The sequence below is a fragment of the Podarcis bocagei genome (genome assembly GCF_964188305.1).
Source record: "Podarcis bocagei genome assembly, chromosome: 3".
Lineage (NCBI taxonomy): Eukaryota > Metazoa > Chordata > Lepidosauria > Squamata > Lacertidae > Podarcis > Podarcis bocagei.
Window position 1 is genome coordinate 23,029,775 of NC_138127.1, and position 18,176 is coordinate 23,047,950.

General features: G+C 42.3%; 2 protein-coding genes and 1 long non-coding RNA gene across 8 annotated transcripts in view; 1 reads left to right on the forward strand and 2 right to left on the reverse strand.

Annotated features, from left to right (window-relative positions):
- The window catches only part of SMAP1 (small ArfGAP 1), a 64,541-nt gene extending 61,289 nt beyond the window's left edge, over positions 1–3,252 (forward strand). For all 3 annotated transcript variants that reach the window (XM_081186935.1, XM_081186933.1, XM_081186934.1), the window contains 2 exons: positions 57–391; positions 2,284–3,252. In XM_081186935.1, coding sequence (XP_081043061.1) covers positions 57–391; positions 2,284–2,421 — 473 coding nt within the window. In that variant the 3' untranslated portion in view covers positions 2,422–3,252. The remainder of the gene's footprint in view (positions 1–56; positions 392–2,283) is intronic.
- Positions 1–18,176, reverse strand: part of LOC308583156 — a 289,914-nt gene that overhangs the window by 56,434 nt on the left and 215,304 nt on the right. The window lies entirely within an intron of this gene.
- The window catches only part of B3GAT2 (beta-1,3-glucuronyltransferase 2), a 46,662-nt gene continuing 31,611 nt past the window's right edge, over positions 3,126–18,176 (reverse strand). For all 3 annotated transcript variants that reach the window (XM_081186943.1, XM_081186942.1, XM_081186944.1), the window contains exons 2-4: positions 10,974–11,118; positions 3,833–3,981; positions 3,126–3,750 (exon numbers count right to left, since the gene is read on the reverse strand). In XM_081186943.1, coding sequence (XP_081043069.1) covers positions 3,664–3,750; positions 3,833–3,981; positions 10,974–11,118 — 381 coding nt within the window. In that variant the 3' untranslated portion in view covers positions 3,126–3,663. The remainder of the gene's footprint in view (positions 3,751–3,832; positions 3,982–10,973; positions 11,119–18,176) is intronic.

Genomic DNA, 18,176 nt, shown 5'->3' on the forward strand with positions numbered 1-18,176 from the left:
AACTTTGCTGACATAATGGAATTGACTCCTTTCCTCTTCCATTTTGCCTAATACAGGTGTATTCATGGGACCACAACCTATTCCCTTTACTGCACAACCACCAGCTCATTTTCAAGGTTTTCCAGCCATGGGAGTGCCTGTACCTGTATCTGTACCTGCAGCCCCTGCAATGATGGGAACCATGATGGGGCAATCGGTGCCTGTCATAGGACAGAACACAGGCATGATGGTGGGCATGGGAATACCTAATGGTTTTTCTGTCACTACACAAACTGCTGGTTTGGGACTTCCTCAAAACGTTGGACCCCAAGGACCAATGGTGGGGCACGTAGCCCCACCACAGAAATATGGTATACAGCAAAATCAGCAAGCCCAGTGGAACCTTTCTCAGGTGAGAATGAATATACATTTTCTCCTCGTGGGGGGAGGGTGCTACGGAGAGGAGCAACTTCCTAGGATTAAAACCTGGTTATGCATATTACGTCAATAGAATTTAAAATAATAATAGTAAAACCAGTTATGCAGGAGGTGCCGTGATGCTGATTGCTAGGAAGCTATTGCTGCAGTTAGGAGGAATTAATGCACCAGCAGGACTGTAAATCCTGCCATATTGTATTTGTTTTCAAGATTACTTTTTGGCATTATCATCCACTTTAAACAATTTGTTAGAAGGGTGCTAGTACAAGAATGGCTTGGTAATTTTGGTGCATTACTCCTTAATTCAGTATACTAGACACTAGACAACTTTGCGTATCGTGTTCAGCAAAACTATGGGTGTGCTGTGGCTTAGCAGGATGGTGCCAATGTGCAGGCTCCCAGGGAGCAGCTCTTGGCTGCTTTGCTCTTGGCTCCACCCTGCTGTTTTTTATTCCCGTTGGATAGCAGAGCTATCCAAGCTGTAGCTTAGCACAGGGGGTGGGGAAATTCCGTGGCCCAACAGGCTAAATCTTTATATCCCAGCAGGCCAACTTTGGCAGGTGGGAAGTCTCTCTACCTGTCAACATTCAAAAGGTACTGTGTTTCCCAACCAGGTGGTGGTTGGGAAATTTGGAAGTTCTGCACAAAGCGGTTTTGCAAGCCCTATGCTTAGCATTTGAGAAGAGCAACACTTCCCCAATGCCTTGAAAGCTGCAGGCATAGCAGGTCGTCCAGCCCCTGGCTTAGTGATTCATTTGAACCTGCTCTTGTGATTAGTCTCTACCCTCCCTAACCATGAGCTGTAGCCAAGGTTTCACTGGTGTGTATGAATGGCCGTGTCACTGTACTTTGTGTGTATGTGTGCATGAATGGTACAATATATTAGCTAACGTTTTAAAAGTACTCTTCTTTCTAAATATCCTGTCAATGACGCAGTATAACCATCTAACCTTTATTCAGGTGTTGGAAATCCTGGGGAAATAAACATGCAGTGAGGAAGGGTGACTAGCTGCCCCCACCTCAGTCTCTTGTCAACTTCCAACTTGGAAGAAAGCAACTGTCGGGGGGGGGGTGCTTTTGTAATTGTGGGTCAGAGCTTCCACAGATGCAAAAGGCTTCCCACTGAAGACAGTAGCCTTTGCAAGGTAGAAGAGGGCCAGACAGGGTGGAGTCGTTTCCGGATGCTTCTAATCTCTAAAATTGGAATGTAGATTTGTTGTGAGAATGGTGTGAGAGCAGCTTCTACACTGGTAACATCAGCAGGAAGAAATTCTTTGGGTAAGGTTGTTTTTCATGCCCATTGCTGCTGTCAGCATGGAAAGTTGCCATGTTAAACTATCCAACCACATTACTGCTTTTTGTGTTACTGGACTAAGAATGCATCAGGTCAAATAGAAGCAGCTTTCACACCATTCTGGTAACCACTGCATTGACCTTTATTCTCCTTGATAAGACTTCTTTGTAGAAAATGCACCCTTTAAAATTCTCTACAGCTCTATAACTACTGATTTGCAAATATGCTTCATGTATATTATCTAAAAGTCAGAAACGGTATACTATTTATTTATTTGCCATATTTCTACATTACCCTTCATCCACCAGGCTACCTGGGTGGTTTACAGTATTCACATTAAAACAGCAATAAGACCAGTCATAGGACAGTGATAAAATAAAACTAAACTTACTGTTGAAAAGGACATATTGAAAGATACCTGTTTATGTAACAGAGGTGCAGGTATACAAAAGACCCTCCCTGAGATAAGGTGGTGTCTGCATTTTCAAATAAAGCTTGAGTCTGTCATACTGAAAGTTCAAACAGTATCTGAACCCCTGTATACTAACTAGAACCATGTTTGCATTTCACAGATGAATCAGCAAATGGCTGGAATGAATCTGTCTAGTTCCAGCAATGTGATGGGCTTTGCTGGCCAGCCCCCAAATACAGTGGCAGGATGGACTGGAACTTCCTCAGGCCAGACTCTCAGCACACAACTCTGGAAATGAACACTGCAATAGAAGTTTCATCTAGATCAGAGACTTGACATTCCATGCTCAAATACATCTAGTTTTCTTGGTCTGCCCACATACATTGCCCACCCTCACCCCCCTCAATCTCACAGTTCTTCATATTAAGACATAATCTTAACCAACCGTGTTGTGGTCTGTATTGACTTAAATTTTGATGTAGTGAAAAGCAGGTTGGGAACACCTCTCATCAGCAGCTTTTTCATTCCACAGTACATTTGATTTCATGAATGATACATTTTCAAAAGAGCTTCGTGACCAACTACATACTCAAATTATTTTATCAGTTCTAGAACCAATGTTTGCATATAAGGGAAATAGATATCATGTAAGTACTATCTCTAATATGTAAACCCCACACCACAAATTGCCCAGTAATCCTGTAGAAGGTACTGTATGAACAAATGTTAAATCATATAAATAAGTGTACATGTATCACTGAAACTTTTTTCCTTGTGTAAAATTGATTTTGTCCCATTATTCATGCCACTGTGATATTTTACTGCGATGTGCTGAACAGATAAGATGGTTAGTGAAAGAGAGATAAACCTGGATGTCACTGTCACCTCATCAGTTTTCTTAAGAGTTGCCTGTGACAAAATGAGTAAATTTGGCTTAAAATGTATGTACAGAGGGCTAATCTAAAGTATATTGCACAGCATATATACAGGGTAACTCACTCCTCAATTGTACATTTACTTTTATTTTCTACAGCTGTATCCAGGTTTATGCCAGTAACTGTGTTTACATTTTATGGTGCCTCGTATCAATAAGCTGTTGCTTCCCTCTATTAAAGAAATCCATAAACAACATGTGATTTTTTTTTCATTCTATAAAGACCTCTTTTATCTACTGTTCTTCAAAAGCAAAGCTGTTTAATTCAGGAACAATAAACTTTGAACATAATAATCTGGAAGCTGCTATTTATAAATGAATTGGAAATTTTGCATTTGTTTAGATCAGTCACTCTTAGTGTTCCGCTGCATTTCACTGAACGTCTTGTGTAAGAACAATCTAAGATCTGGATAAAGTACTAAAACAGAGTTTAAAAAAAAATCCAAACACATGCAAAACAAGTGAAGACAAATCACAGCCATCTGATGAGTCTTAACTGATACTGGTAAAGTAAGTTGTTGCACAAAAGCAAACTGCTGTTTGAATGTTTAGCTGTTTCAAGGATGCAACCATTAATTTTGTTATGTCCCATTTTATGCTTACGTATCATACTTCAATTTTGACACTGTCCAGGTGATACTTTGGCTCATTAGATAGATTTACCTTTTCAGTTCTCGTGTGCCATACAAGAACCTGGAAAAAAAGTTTAGGATCAACAATTAGTTCTGGATCCCCTATAGGACAGGTTCCTGTATTAAAACAGCAAAACTAATACCTTTGTGCAGTTGTTGGCTTTTGGTTCCAGCTCTTCCACTGTGGTGATCTGTCTGAGAAAATCAGATTCCTGCATTCCTGGTTGGGATCCATGGCGTCTGAATATCGCTTTAGGGTTGGATAAGATCACCTGAAGGCTCACAGCAAACCCTTCAAAAATCAAGATATTGTTAAATCATTAAAACCAAAGTTATAAACATTTCATACCTCTTTGATTTACCTTAATTTTTTTTCCTTTTTCTTCTTGCTAACCTGTATTTTGTAAACAACCTAAGGGTGTTACACCGCATCAAGTGGCAGGATATAATTTCACTCCTGTGGTTGCATCACAATTTATGCAGCATATATCTCAGGCTATAAGCTGCTTTTTCTCACTTGGAAAAGTAGCTCTGCTTCTCCGTATCTGTTTATACTTTTTCTTTGAATGTGAACAGTGACCTTTAATGCAAGTTATTGGAATTTACAAGTGACGAACAGCCTGCCTGGTGTGAAAAATGAGATTTAAAAGCAACAGACAGCACATTTGTAACTAGTTGAAAATTAAATTCTGATGTGAATGTAGTTGTTAACGAGAAGGCAAAATAAAATTGGCTTAGTGAATTTCACATGCAAATTAGTATGTCATTGATACTACTAGAAGTGATATCCATTCATGATGAGTGTAACACCTGTACTAATGCAGCCATAATCGCCATTTTCAAAAAATGCTCTGAAGAGAAAGTGGTAGAAAAACAAATCCTTACGTAGTACACTATTTAGCGAACCCTTACTGTGGAAGTGTGGATGTCAAAGGACTGCTATTACTGGTGACATAATTTCTAGCATATAGCAAGACTTCCTAAAACTAGAATAGTTGCTGCTGCTTGTATCATTCATTTCTCTCATATATATATGAAATTAGGCCAATTGTCACAATTGAGCCCACTGAATGCAGAAACTGGGTGATTCAATTTTCAGTTTAGCTTTTAATTTGTGATATATGAGCATGTTACAAAATGGCCTGTTGGGTTGAAATAAATTCTAGGGTAGGAAGGAATGCTTCAGCTTAGAACGGTCATGCGCAGAAGCAAAACTTCCCATCAATGGCCATTGCCTATGTTTAAATATACTAGTAGGCTTCCTGTGCACTCAACAATTGATTTAAACAGGGAAACATGGAAATGTACTACCCTTCAGACATTTTCTCCCTATTCCCTCCTCAGAGTACCAAAAATCTGTCAAGAGACTTTAACTGCTACTTATGATCTTAGGAAGTTGTAAAGGCAGCACGTTTGCCTTCCTGAATGTTTTGTACACGTGCAGTTCTCATTTTAGGAGGTTAGCCCAGAAGTGCTCTTCCAGAAGTCGAAGATCTTTCCATGTTTGAAAGGGCTTCTTCTGGCAGCAAAAAAAAAAAGAAGAAAAGATCCTTGCACAAGAAAAAGATTCATGAGGGTTTTGCAAATCTGTTGTACAACAAGACGCTTGCCAACATTTTTTTCTGTAAGTTCAATTTGGAATCCACTGCTTTCGTTTAAAGAAGTATTTGAGCTACATCATTCTATGGTGCGCAATCAAGATTGGGACAAAAGGACTTTAGCGGCATTTTTACCTGAGGCAGGACTTTACAACCTTCTACAGCTCAGCTGTGGGATGCAGGAAGCAACTGCCAAGCAAAGAGTATGTTCAGAGACTGTTTTCCTTTGCCCTCTCCTGCATATCTGAAAGTAAGGATTTGGGGAGGGGACCTATCTTCCGCAAAAGCCCTGAGATTTGAATGCCAGGTGCCCCATTGTCTAAAAGGTATCCTGGAACCAAATCAGTTAACTTGCTTAACTCTATCCTAAAGATTTTGAATCAAGCAGTTTAGGAATTCAGACCCAGAAATGCAGGGGTGAGGAAGCTGTGGCCCTACATATATTGTTAAGATTCCCATCAGCCCAGCCAGTGATCAGGAATGATGGGAGTTGTAGTCCAACAACATCAGTAGGGCCATAACGTCCTCACTACTGCAGTGCAGAGTAATGTTTTCCATTAGGCCCCCAACAATGTTCAACTGCCTGTATGATGTATTGGATTGCCTCTAATAAAACTCTGCAGTGCTGAAAGAAGCACATTTGTGGTTGCTTAATGACCAGGTTTGGTAGCAGAGCCTTTGCAATGCATATTAATAAAACACTTATTAACTATACTTCAAAATAACAAGCTGCAGTGAATAGACTACAGCACTTTGCTATTTTTGTTAGGAGATATAATTCACTCAGCTCAGAGCCAATATATTTTGGAAGATTACATATGTAGGATGCCGCCACAATGACATACTCTGCAAGCTGTTTTAGACTTCCAGACATTTTACTGTGCGGCAAACACTCCCCAGCATTAATATTTTCTAATCAACTGAATATAAAGTTATTATCATTTAAGCTTCTTAAGGAAGGGCAGCTGTGATAACAGAGGTGGGGAGAGAAAGTAACTAAGGCTGTCTGCTATTAAGACAAATATCATTTAATACCAGAGTAAGGAAAGACAACTGACCCTAGAACAGACATGTCCATGGTGGATCAGGAAAGGCTTAAGGAGAAATGAGTATAGCTTCCTGGTACAGGAGAAGTGGGCTGAAGTGGAATGGAGATGGGGGAAAGGGGAAACTAACCTTAGGGGCAGCATTTATAATATCCTGTTGCATCCATCTGATAAATCTTCAAAGTAATGCAGACCTTATTCTGATCAAGTCAGAGGATGCTGCTCAACAGCTAAGGTCCAGAGAGGCCAATATTCTAGTGTCTAGCTGAGATCTTAATTTAGATAAAGTAGATGGAATACTGTAGTAAATGTCCACATAATGGCAGTTAGCGGGAAATCCACGTTATAACTCAAGCTGTGAGTTACCACACACACTTCCCTCTTTAGCTACCAAGTCCATTTATTCCTTACTCTAATGGAGATTAAATTACTGGTGACATTCTGAGTACAGACAAAGTCACTGTCACTTTTCCCAGCACACAAGTGGGTGGAGTAAAGTCCCAACAAAACATCTTTGGGCTGCCATCAAATCCAGTCTCATATAACAGATGAGAATTAGTAATTAGGGCTGAGCATTTTAGGTTGCAGAACAAGGCAATATTCCAGAGGGCAAGTAACTCTGGTTTAAGCTTTTATCATTGGAGGCTACAGATCAGTTTCCTAATCGGTGTTGCCTGCAGAATCAAGCAAGAGATACACTCCTGCCTTATAGATAGGGGAAGCAGCTATAAGCCTTTAAAGTGGTTTCCAAAGGATTCTGCCCAATAGGGTGCCAAAATGCCTAAAGCCATCCATGAGATTGCACAAGACCTCCCAACCATCTTTCCCCTACACTCTTGGTATGGGCAGTCAGGCACGGAACCGTTTGAAGGCTAGTATTTCGTTTTTTTTGCAAGGCCACTGTAAAAGTTTCTCCATTTGGCATTAAGTTTCTTTGAATTCCAGCTATATTCCTCTTTAAAAAGCTGCATCCCTTTTCAAACTAAAACAATTTGCATACTGAAATTAGGCCAACTGCCTATAAAAATAGGAAAGGGTGGATTATTTTAATAGTTGTTGCAAATTCTGAAAACATGGTCAGTAAAAACTTTCCAGTCAGAGCATCTTTCCTGTGGATCAAATTCTAGAGTTAAGTAATCTACTAGTGATCATGGCTTGGATCCAAAGTTCACAGTTTGTGCTTGAGGAAGATGATTTTTGATAATTCACCCTACAGCCCCAGCACCACCTGAAAATATGCTGTGGGGGGCAGGGAACCCTCCAGAATAACATGAGGAACAGCATAGAAGGAGACAGAGGGACTCTCCAAAAATCACACACACATCTCAACCATTCATCTGGTAAAGAGTTTCTGCTGGATCTCATTCCCTTGCATAAATGGAAGGAGTCCTTCCATTCACAGAATAGATATTCTGGATTCAACTTATTACTTCCACGGTATCTTGTGAAGATATATTTGCCTGCAGAGCATAAAAGAAAACAGCAGAAGGTTCTCTGCATGCAGTGTTTGATTGCACTTATTATTATCTGTGCTTTTGGTCCTGGAAATAAACATTAGAATTAGAACGGCAGAATCAGCTAAATAGGCATTGCTGAGCCAACGGTAGTGAAAAAAGGACAGATGCCTGCCGAAGGCTCTTCTGTGAGCTGCTGCCTTGCCACAGGAATAGTGGACAAGGTTGCCATTGGTGCCACTAAGTCCAAATCCCTGCAATGGTGCAGAATGTTCCTCTTGCTATGTTTGCAGCTGTATTATTTGCAGCTCTGAAAGGGGCTGGCAGAGGAGAGAGCACCTCTGCTAAGTCAGTGCAAGCAGTGAGTTAGATAGACCATTGGTCTGACTGTGTATAAGGCAACCTCCTACATCCCTAACTGGGAGTTCAATGGACAGATGTGGAATTTAACCAACATCCTCGACTGAAGCCAACTATTAACCAGTACACTACCCCTTTGCCTGCTCACTAAATACAGTGACCATTTACTGATCCTAATAGCTCAGATATCGCTACATACTCCTGCTCTATAGTGTGTGTGCATGCACGCACGCATGCACGCACATGGACACACACACACCTGGATCAAAACAGATGCCTATGTGTACTTCAAAATATACCGCTATGCTACTGCTCCTCACCGCCACCCCACTCCCTGTGTTCTCTGAAATACAGAAACCCATGGCTGACAGGAATACAGCTGCCACTATATCAAAAGCAATTCAGCCAGCGCTTGAGATGCATCTAGAATACACCAAAGACTGACCAAGCATGTAGAGCTATGCCGCTAGACAGCGCTATGCAGTCACAAGCTGTACAGTGAAAGATTGATGAGATTAATTTTTGAACCTTCTCTGCCTTCGTGGTTGTTTTGTTGATTTCTCCCTTAAGCAGGACGCTTCAAACTGTATCTAACTATAAGCTATCAAGAGTCCTCACTTTCCGGCGGTTTGTGCGAAATGACTCATTTCATGATGAAATAGTGCTTTTCACACTTGAACTATCTGATGGGGCTTGTTTTCCTATGCACATGGCAATGTTCATGTAATGAAAGATACTAGCTGCCTGCAGTAATTAATGAAGGCGCAGAGAAAAAATTCAGTGAAGCATTCAAACAGAAATACCATATAAAATTCAAATAAATGAGAAGAGTGTTTTCCTATTATTAAAAAGTAAATTAAATTAGGATACAGCAGCAGGGCTTATAAGAGGGTTAATGATGAGAAGACATGTTATGCAAAAAGTTCTATTAGTTTCACACTTTGCTCTTTTTCAACAATATTCCTAATTACAAATACTGCATGCATTCTAATGCCAGCCATGAATACAATATGAATTTTTAACATGCTCAGTGTGAAGTTTAACAGGGCATGCTTGCCAGGTGTCCTATCAGACAAAATTCCTCACTTTACCACCCTCTGGAGAGAAGTTCTGAATACTATTCTATAGGTGCTTTCATAGTCAACAGCAATAATATACAATATAAATCTAAATTTTAAAAACACTCAGATCTATCCATAACTTGATAGTGAAGTATCTGAATCCAGTGGCAGTATGTCCTATTACTTGACACTGAATAAAAACGATAAGAAAGTGCTATCTGCATCATGCTTGTTCTGGCTGCCAACATCTTAGGATCTCTGGCTGGCAAGTTGCTCAGACAGAGTGCCGAACAAGATGGACTACTGGTTAGAGCCATGAAAACAATGATTATGTTCCAAATACCAACTGCAGGTGGAGCAGCACCACATCAGCCAACAAACCCATCCTATGATAATTTCCTGCTACATCAAGAGTAACCAATATGGTACCATCCAGATTTGTTGGGCTACAACTCCATTCAGCCCTAGCCAAGGGGTGATGGGAGCTGTAGCTTACCATGTCTAGAGAACACCAGGTTGACTAACCCTGTGCTACAACATCAGAACCATGCTATGCTACAACCCTGGGCAAAACCTCTGAAATCAGCAGCTTTAAATGCATTATGCACCCTTTGCTAATGCACTGAGGATTCTCAAGAGCCCATTAAAAGCAGAGATTTGAATGCCAATACGGAGCTGGAAAACTGTAATGTGTAGGAAGCATCCCATTCGCAACTACTACAACTGGTCTTTGTAGTGAAGGGAAAATAATCCAGAAGCAGAAGGAGAAGGAGATAGGTGTGTACATGCAAAACCTAATATTGGTGCATATTTCTTCCAGACCCTAGGCTCAGTCATGACTTACTCTCAGAAGCATTCCAGTGACTGCAGGATTTAACCAGAATTTACCCTCCAAGATATGCTGGTCCTATTAAAATGGCAGGTTCATCTTCATGCCAAAACTTTCCTATCCAGCACAGGGTAGCCAAGGAGGAAGATTCTGAGTGTTATTATCAAGAGTGCTCATGATGGTCATATGTAGCCAGAATGATAGCATTAAACACGCACAACACACACACACACAAACCCCAACTTCAGTAATTTCTACAAATTTCTGTCTGAAACTCTTGAGCACCATGAAGTTGTACAGACGACTCAGAACTTGCACAGAACATAGGTCCTGCGGATTGCACACAAAGCCAGAATTGTGTAAAGACGAAGAAACCCAGAAGCGCCCCCTCATGTCCATCCCTACCGCTTCGAAGTTGGTGCGACAAGCCTTGACCCCATGCAAGGGCTTACCAGGTTCTGGATGCCTTCATGAGATTACAGACAGCTCCGAAAGATCTCACTATACCTTCCCAGAGCCCTGTAAGCAGACCTGAGAGTTGAAAAGTTCTTTCGCACCAGAATAAAATCTGCTGTGAAAAGAGCTTTTAAGTTCTCCACTTTCCACGCTTTTAATTTGCGGGATCGCAGCTGGCCAGCCACCAAGCACATAAAACTGTGATCACACAAGTTAAATCCGCACAAGTTGAGAGTCAACTGCATTTAAAGAAAAAAAGGAAAGGAAAGATTGAGATTCTCAGGAGGTGAAGGAACCTAGTAACATTGTTTTTGCTCACCGGAACAAAGCAGAAGATTGGGTTTTTGTATGCCTGCCTACAGCGTTCATGCAATATCTAGAGCTAGATTGTTTGCAAGTGCAAGTGGGTGATACAATGTCTGCATGCATGTTCACATGAATATAATCTGTATCTGAGATTCTGTACGTAATTATACTCACCGGCCATATCAATGGGAAAAGGTCTACCTGCCCGCCAGCCAGTGTACCATCCAACAACCTTGCCCTTTTCCACAACTGGGCGCTCATAGCGTCGTCCACCCGCCAGACCCACAGGCCATACAGACACTTTGTGGGTTGTGCGCATCTGTAAGAAAGGAAGCATAAAATCACTTTCAAACTTGTTTCTTCACCAACTTGCATTGTGCTGTGATTGAGATGCTCAGAAAGTAGTTGGGGGACTGATCCAAGACACTTTGGCATCTGGGGCAAACCACAAAATGGTGCCCCCAACTATAGAGGAAAAGGGGGAGCAAAAATATACATCAGGAACAAGAGGGGAAATACAGATCTACATCAAGAACGTGGGTGGGGAGAGCATCAGATCAAACTCACCCAGGGGTTGAAGTGGGAATCAGACCCTGCCGCAGAGGGGAAAGGGCCTCACTCTGAATCACACAGGGGGTTGCAAAGCCTGGGAAACACCAGAGGGCAGTCCCCACCATTTCCTCCCTAGGGGTGGGAGGAGACCAGCAGTGACTCCTATTTGTCAAGAGGTCCCTGTAGAGGCAGAATTGTGGGGGTTCCTGAGGAGGCAACAGATTTGGCCTCCAAGGAGGGTAATGCAGCCATCACAGTGGTGGCAGTGGGCAATGCATTCCTTGGAAGCTGGGTCTGCAGCCCCCATGGATTCTGCTGTCCAAAGCAGTCATGTTACTTTGCCTCATGGGTGGGCTGGCCAGATTAAGGCACTCTGAGGCCCTAATCTATGTCAAGTTTAAGATGCCTCGCAGTGTTTAATAAAAGTGCATTAGCCTAACAGAAAGGGCAATAATAAAGTTTTATATTCACACATACATTGGTACACAGGCAAGGATGCAACTAAAAATTACCAAAACCACTAAAACATATTATCCTCTGCTATTTTCTTTAAATTGGTTTCAAGCCCATCCGTCAAAAGAATAAAGGAGTCTCTTGGAGAATGGCTTTCATCAGCATCAGGTGCATCAGTATCACTGACTTTTTCTTTATTCACACACTTGCAGTCTACACCAGGCAGGTATTATTTTGCTTGGAGTTCAATCTCATCAAAACTTTATTAGGTTTCTTTTAAGAAGTGGAGGAGCGATGTGTAAAGCTCTGCACATCTGTACTGAGGGCTATCTTTGAATCCTGTGGGGCCTTGCTAGTTTTGCGGAACTGATCTAATAAATGATTCCAAAAGCTTGAGCCTGAACACAAACACTAAATCCTCCATTTCCCCCTGAAGAATGGCATCTTCTCTCCCCGTATCACCTTTTTCATTGTCACTAGTATGAACACAAGCAAGGGCATCAATAATTGAATCGTAACTCTCAGCTATGGCTAGCATGCTGAGAGATATTTCAGCACTGTGGAATCAGGACCCAAGAATGATCCGAGTACTGCCCAGTGTTTTATACAGTCAGAGTTAGAAACTCAGATGTGTAAACTGGGTGCCAAATGGCACCTTAAATCTAGGTTATGGTTGCCGAAACAGAATCTCTATTCACCAGGGGATTGATCCTTGGGATCCCTTCCAACACTACAATTCCACGATTCTATGATCTCAACTACTTTGCTTGAATGTAGCTTGCTCTTACAACAATTCACTTGTCCCAGTATGCAAGGAGGAGAAACACACACAGTGGAAATTGAAACAGTATGAACTATGGTCTAAGGCAGAGATTTTAAAATGTGATTGCTAGCCTGGCGCTTAGAAACCCCTACATAGTTGCAATTGGACCCATGTCAGTAGCAAAACAAGCCTAGCACCTAGCTAATTTCTAACACTGACTGGAAAATGTATACTGCAAAAAAATGGTTTCAAGGCATCAGCTGGACCCAGACCTGTTTAGCTTTCGCAAGTTGGTGACCTCATGTGCCTACAGACCGACAGGTGGAGCACAGAGGTCTTAGGTCAAAGGCTATACATAGGATGGGGCTTTCAGGGCATAGAGTCAAAGCTTGCCCCCTTACTATTTTGGTCATTGAGAATCCTCCCTATACCATTATACTTACTGCAATTATTTTAGAACAAGAGGCAAACTGCTTTTGATTTCATTCTTGCTTCCATGCTTGTGAAGGAGTGGAGAGCCTATGACCCGAAGGTTGCCCTGGCATGTTCCCACAGTGCTAAACTATGGTTTAGCATTACATCTGAGCACAGCCACTGTAGCAGGAAGAAATGTTGGTGGCAACTTTTATATAGCTATAGATACCTATACCAAAGGCCAACAGGGGTAAAATCTGCAACACTTTGCTTCCTACCTATATATCTAGTATGCTGTAGATAGATTCTCAATTATATGTAGATGAATTTCAACTGAAGCTTTCATCAAAACGTACTGAATGTGGGAAGGCCACAGTAACTTCCCATGCTTCCCTCCCTGCAACAATGACTGTCGCGAGACGGTTATCCCATAAATGTTAATTTAGGTGTGTCAAAGATGAACAAATTTTGGCGCTGGGTATGTCTTTCCCCTTTATGTTTGGTAATAAAAATAGAATTCCATTTGTGTTGAAATTTGAATTGTAGGCACTGTACACCGTAGAACTATTGTTGCCATGAGGGGCATCATAAAAGATTACAGCATCCTTCACACTACCTCTTGCACTCAATAAAATGCCAGAATTCAAGCATTCATGCAAACCTCTCTCATATATTATTTAGTTTTCCTCTTAAACTAATCTAGTGCAGTTGCCCTGATATAACCTGAGAAAACAAAGCCAAATATTTAGAATACTGAGATAGCTGAAGAACTACCCAAGAGCTGGCATGCCTTGCAAGTCCCTACCCCCACTAGATCTCTTCAAACAGCAGGCAGTCCTGCCCCATTACAAACAGCTTCTGAAACTACACCCCCCACACCAATCTTAAAGTGAGTGTGCCATGTGGCATAAAGGTCTGGCGTTTGACAGAAGCTAACCAAAAGCGCTCTTGAGCACATGAAACTATCTGCACAGTTCTTTGGATCCTGGTCTATAACATATGAAATAGTCTAGATACAAAGAAAAATAATCTCATGTGAAACCAACACTGGGCATCATCTCTCCAAAATCCATACATTTCAATACTGCAAGGGGCAAAAGAAAATTGCCTGTGTCTATAATGCTAAGTTCCCCTTTCTTCTTCATTCTAAGGCAGACAACTCTATCCAGTTGTTTGGCATTACATCCTTACCATGATTCATAGATACACTGATGCTTTTAAAGTCAGCACATGGACTCATTCAGAGAAGAAGCAAGATAGTATGATATCAACCATGCCTTAATGCAGCTGTAGGGGACCTTTGGCCCTCCAGCAGTTGTTGAATTACAAATCCCATCATCCCTGGCCTTTGGCCATGCCTGCTGCAGCTGATGCAGGTTGCAGTTCAGCAACATCTTGGCAGTGTTTCCCAAACTTGGGTCTCCAGGTGTTTTTTTGGACTCCAACTCCCATCACCCCTAGCTAGCAAGACCAGTGGTCAGGGATGATGGGAATTGTAGGCTGAAAGCAGCTGAAGACCCAAGTTTGGTAACATTTCTCTAGAGGACTAAAGGTTTCCTGCACCTACATTAATGGGTCTTTATTTCTACTATTGTTATATTTAGAGCCTGCCCTTCACTAGAAGCAGGTTACAACTATAGAAAGCACAGCATTAAAACACAGTTTAAAACAAATGACAACCACAGCCAGTGCAGGTCCTAAAATATATACTGCAAGTATCAAAGGCCAGCGTCAAGAGGTACATTTTCTGCATGTTATAAAAGCAGTACAGGGAACATGCCAGACACGGCTCTGTAGGGAATGTGTGCCACAGAGAATGCCCACTCCTGGGTCACCACTCCGCAAACCTCTGAGGGTGGTGGAACTACAAGAGGGGGCCCCTCTGCTGAGCTGAACCCCCAAGAGAATCTGTTCTGCCACATCTCTACAGCAAAACTGTGGCCCTCCAGAGGATATTGGAGTCCAACTCTTACCAGGTCCAGCCAGCATGGTCAATGATAATAGCACTTGTAGTCCAACAATATCTGGAGGACCACAGTTCCTCACCTCTGAAGTGTTGTGTGTATGCACGCGCACACAGGGTGACACACAACATCTCTATAAACCTTGAACCAAAAAGCTATCCATCCTTGGCAGCATGCCTTCGCTTAGCAGATCAGTGGACAATGCACCTTCACTGGTCCTTCTGCTGAATCCCTACCACATTCCAAATGGCAGTGTTAGAAGCAACGAAGGTGCATAACATTATATGTTGCCATTTTCTTTTCACCACATTGTCATTAAATAAAGACCGACATCATTAGACCTGAATTCAATGCAGGCTTCCCTGCAATGCCATCTGAATCAGGAGAGGCTGTGCTGCTTAGGTGAAGTCATGGGCTGGATGAGGGCAAATAAACCGAGTGAATCCTCACAAGATTGACATCCCATGGATGAGTGTTTCCCCATTGCAAGAATGGGTTGTGCACCAACTCTGGATGGGTTGCATACCCTCAGAGTCAGCAAGTGCAAATTTTGGGACTACTTTTTGATCCATTGCTGTCAGGAGTGGCCCAGATGACTTCATTGACTAAGAGCAACTCTTACCAATAATTCTATGGCCATTCCTGGCCAGAGACAGCCTTGCCACAGGCGTCCATACACCAATAATCACACAGTTGTCATAGTCTTGTTACTGAGCAACAATGTGCAAAGCTCAGTGGGGTGGGGAGGCCAGTCAACCAGAAGAGTCTCTGAGGTGTACTTGCCTGGAGGCAGAGCCAGCAACTGAAGTCAGGTCCAGTCCTAGGGTCAGGCAAACAGTAATCCGCATGGTCAGATGGTCCAGGGGTCAGGGTATCAAATGATCATGGGGTTAAGGGTCAAAATGAGCAGGAAGCAGCAAGGTAGAGCCAGAAACTACAAGCATTACCAGCATTTGACCACTGCTGGAAGCTCTGCTTAAGAAGGCTGAAGCCAGCTGGTTTTCATTAGTGCCTTCTCCTCTGTGTACCTGAAAGCTGATCAGCTGCAGGTGGGCTCACTCCACCTTTTCCCTCTTCAGGCTGCTGTTCAGCAGGTGAAGCTGATTCCTGGCCCATGACAGCAGTTAACTAGTGTAATGTGCTCTATGCAGGATGAGTCTCATACCTGGCTGCAGCTAGTGCAGAGTGCAGCTACTGGGATGTCCGACAAGACACTCAGTTTTGCACATATTACACAAGCACTGAAATATTGGCTTATTATTTGTTTTTGTTTTTTTAACATTTAGATCCCACCTATCCTCCAAGGTGCTCAATGTGGCAGACGAGGTTCTCCCACTCCAGATTTTATCTTTTTTATGATATTTATTAAGTTTTCAAAGGAAAAAAATTACATAAATAAAAAGATTAGAAAAAAGACCCAAAAAAATAAAAGAAAAAAAATACAAAATACAGAAAAGATAAAAAACATTTAAAAAGAAAACACATCAATCTTTCCATGTCATATATTGATATCCTTGCTTCCCTGACCTCCTCACACCTCCTTTTTTTGTATTCCAGTTCAGATTAGTTAATTCAGCAATTTCTTTCCCTCTTTGTTTTTATCTTAATCCCCACTCCACATTTTATCCTCACAACAAGCCTCCGAGGTAGCTACCGAGGCAAGTTCAGGGTTTTGTTGTAAACAACTCAGGTCCAGGATACCTAGTAAACTACTCTTCCCAAGCTTGTCTGGGTACATGTAAAATCTTCCCCCCATGTGGCTCATTAGGATGATGCCCTATTTACACACCACAAAACAGGGATGTTTTGGGAAGTCTGTTATTTCATGGTACATAAACATTAAGCCATGCAGGTAGAAGTCTTTAGATATAGCCAAACTGCCAGGCAAGCAACTGAGGAGGCAATGGTACCCACATGATCAAAGGTACACACGCAGGGGTCAAGATAAGAGGGGCAGAGTATCTTTCCCTCTGCCATGCAAGGTTTATGTAGTGCAAGCATGCATACAAATCCACCTGGTATCTTTGCGTGAGCATATGTCTTGTAAAGCCTACTTTTTCCACATTGCCATTAGCTTCCCATGACAACCATATGTCAGGAGTGCTCTGATGGTGTTTCCTGCTTGGCAGGGGGTTGGACTCGATGGCTCTTGTGGTCTCCTCCAACTCTATGATTCTATGATTCCCAATATTGTAGCAGTCCACACACAGTGACACACACAAAAATATAGACGACTTCAGAGGACACAAAAGTCTACAGGAAATCCTGAGCCTTCGCAAAACATTTCCCTCCAGATTTCACTAAAAAGCTCTGGAATTGTATTTGGTAATCTGCTGTGCTGTTCACACTCCCATCTGCAGATTCCTTGCAAGGCCTTGTCACTCCAGCCCTGTGGGAGCTGATATTATACACTCTGGCACTGATTCAGAAAAGCACAAGTGCAGCAGAAGGCTTCGTGCCTTCTGCTAGGCTGCTCCAGTTTCCAGCAGAGTTACTGGGCTGGAGAGCAGAAGGGCCTCTTGATCTTAATCAGCTATCCAGTGGGGAGCATTCAAGCAGGGGAAGGGGAGGCACTCAACCCCACACATTTTCTTTTCCGTGTTCCAATGTGATCAACTGATCAACGATGTCACAAAACAGCAGCAGAGAAAGGGCAAAGTAAGACACCCAGTGGTGGCCCAAGGGGCAAAGCTTGCCATCCACTGAAGCCCATAAACTCTTTTCAGGGATGACCTTATATATGAAGGCCAATCTACCCCTGAGTTGCACAAGATCATCAGAGGTTCTAATGGCCTGTTTTGAAAGAAGAAAGGAAAAGTCATTTGCTTTTGCTATCAAACTGCTTGGGAGTTTAATGAAACAACCTATTAATGATATACTACAAGTCATCCAATGATCCACCAGGAAATCCAAATCTTTCTATGTCTGAAGCAAACAAAAATATGGACTGAATCCTGCCCCCATCCTCTCCTGCACCACTGCTCCAAGCTTGGGGAGTTTCCTTTCGGTAGCGCGGGGCAGCTGTGCCCCACTGATGTAGATGGAGTCCAACTCCCATTAGTCCCACCTAGCATAGCCAATGGTCTGGGAAAATGGAGCATGGAGTGCAAAAACATTGGGAGGGCCACAGGTTCACCACCCCTGCCTGTGAAGAAGGGGCATAGCTCAGTTGTAGAGCATATCCTTTGTACGCAAGAGATCCTAAGCGCAAACCCAGGCATCTTCAGGTAG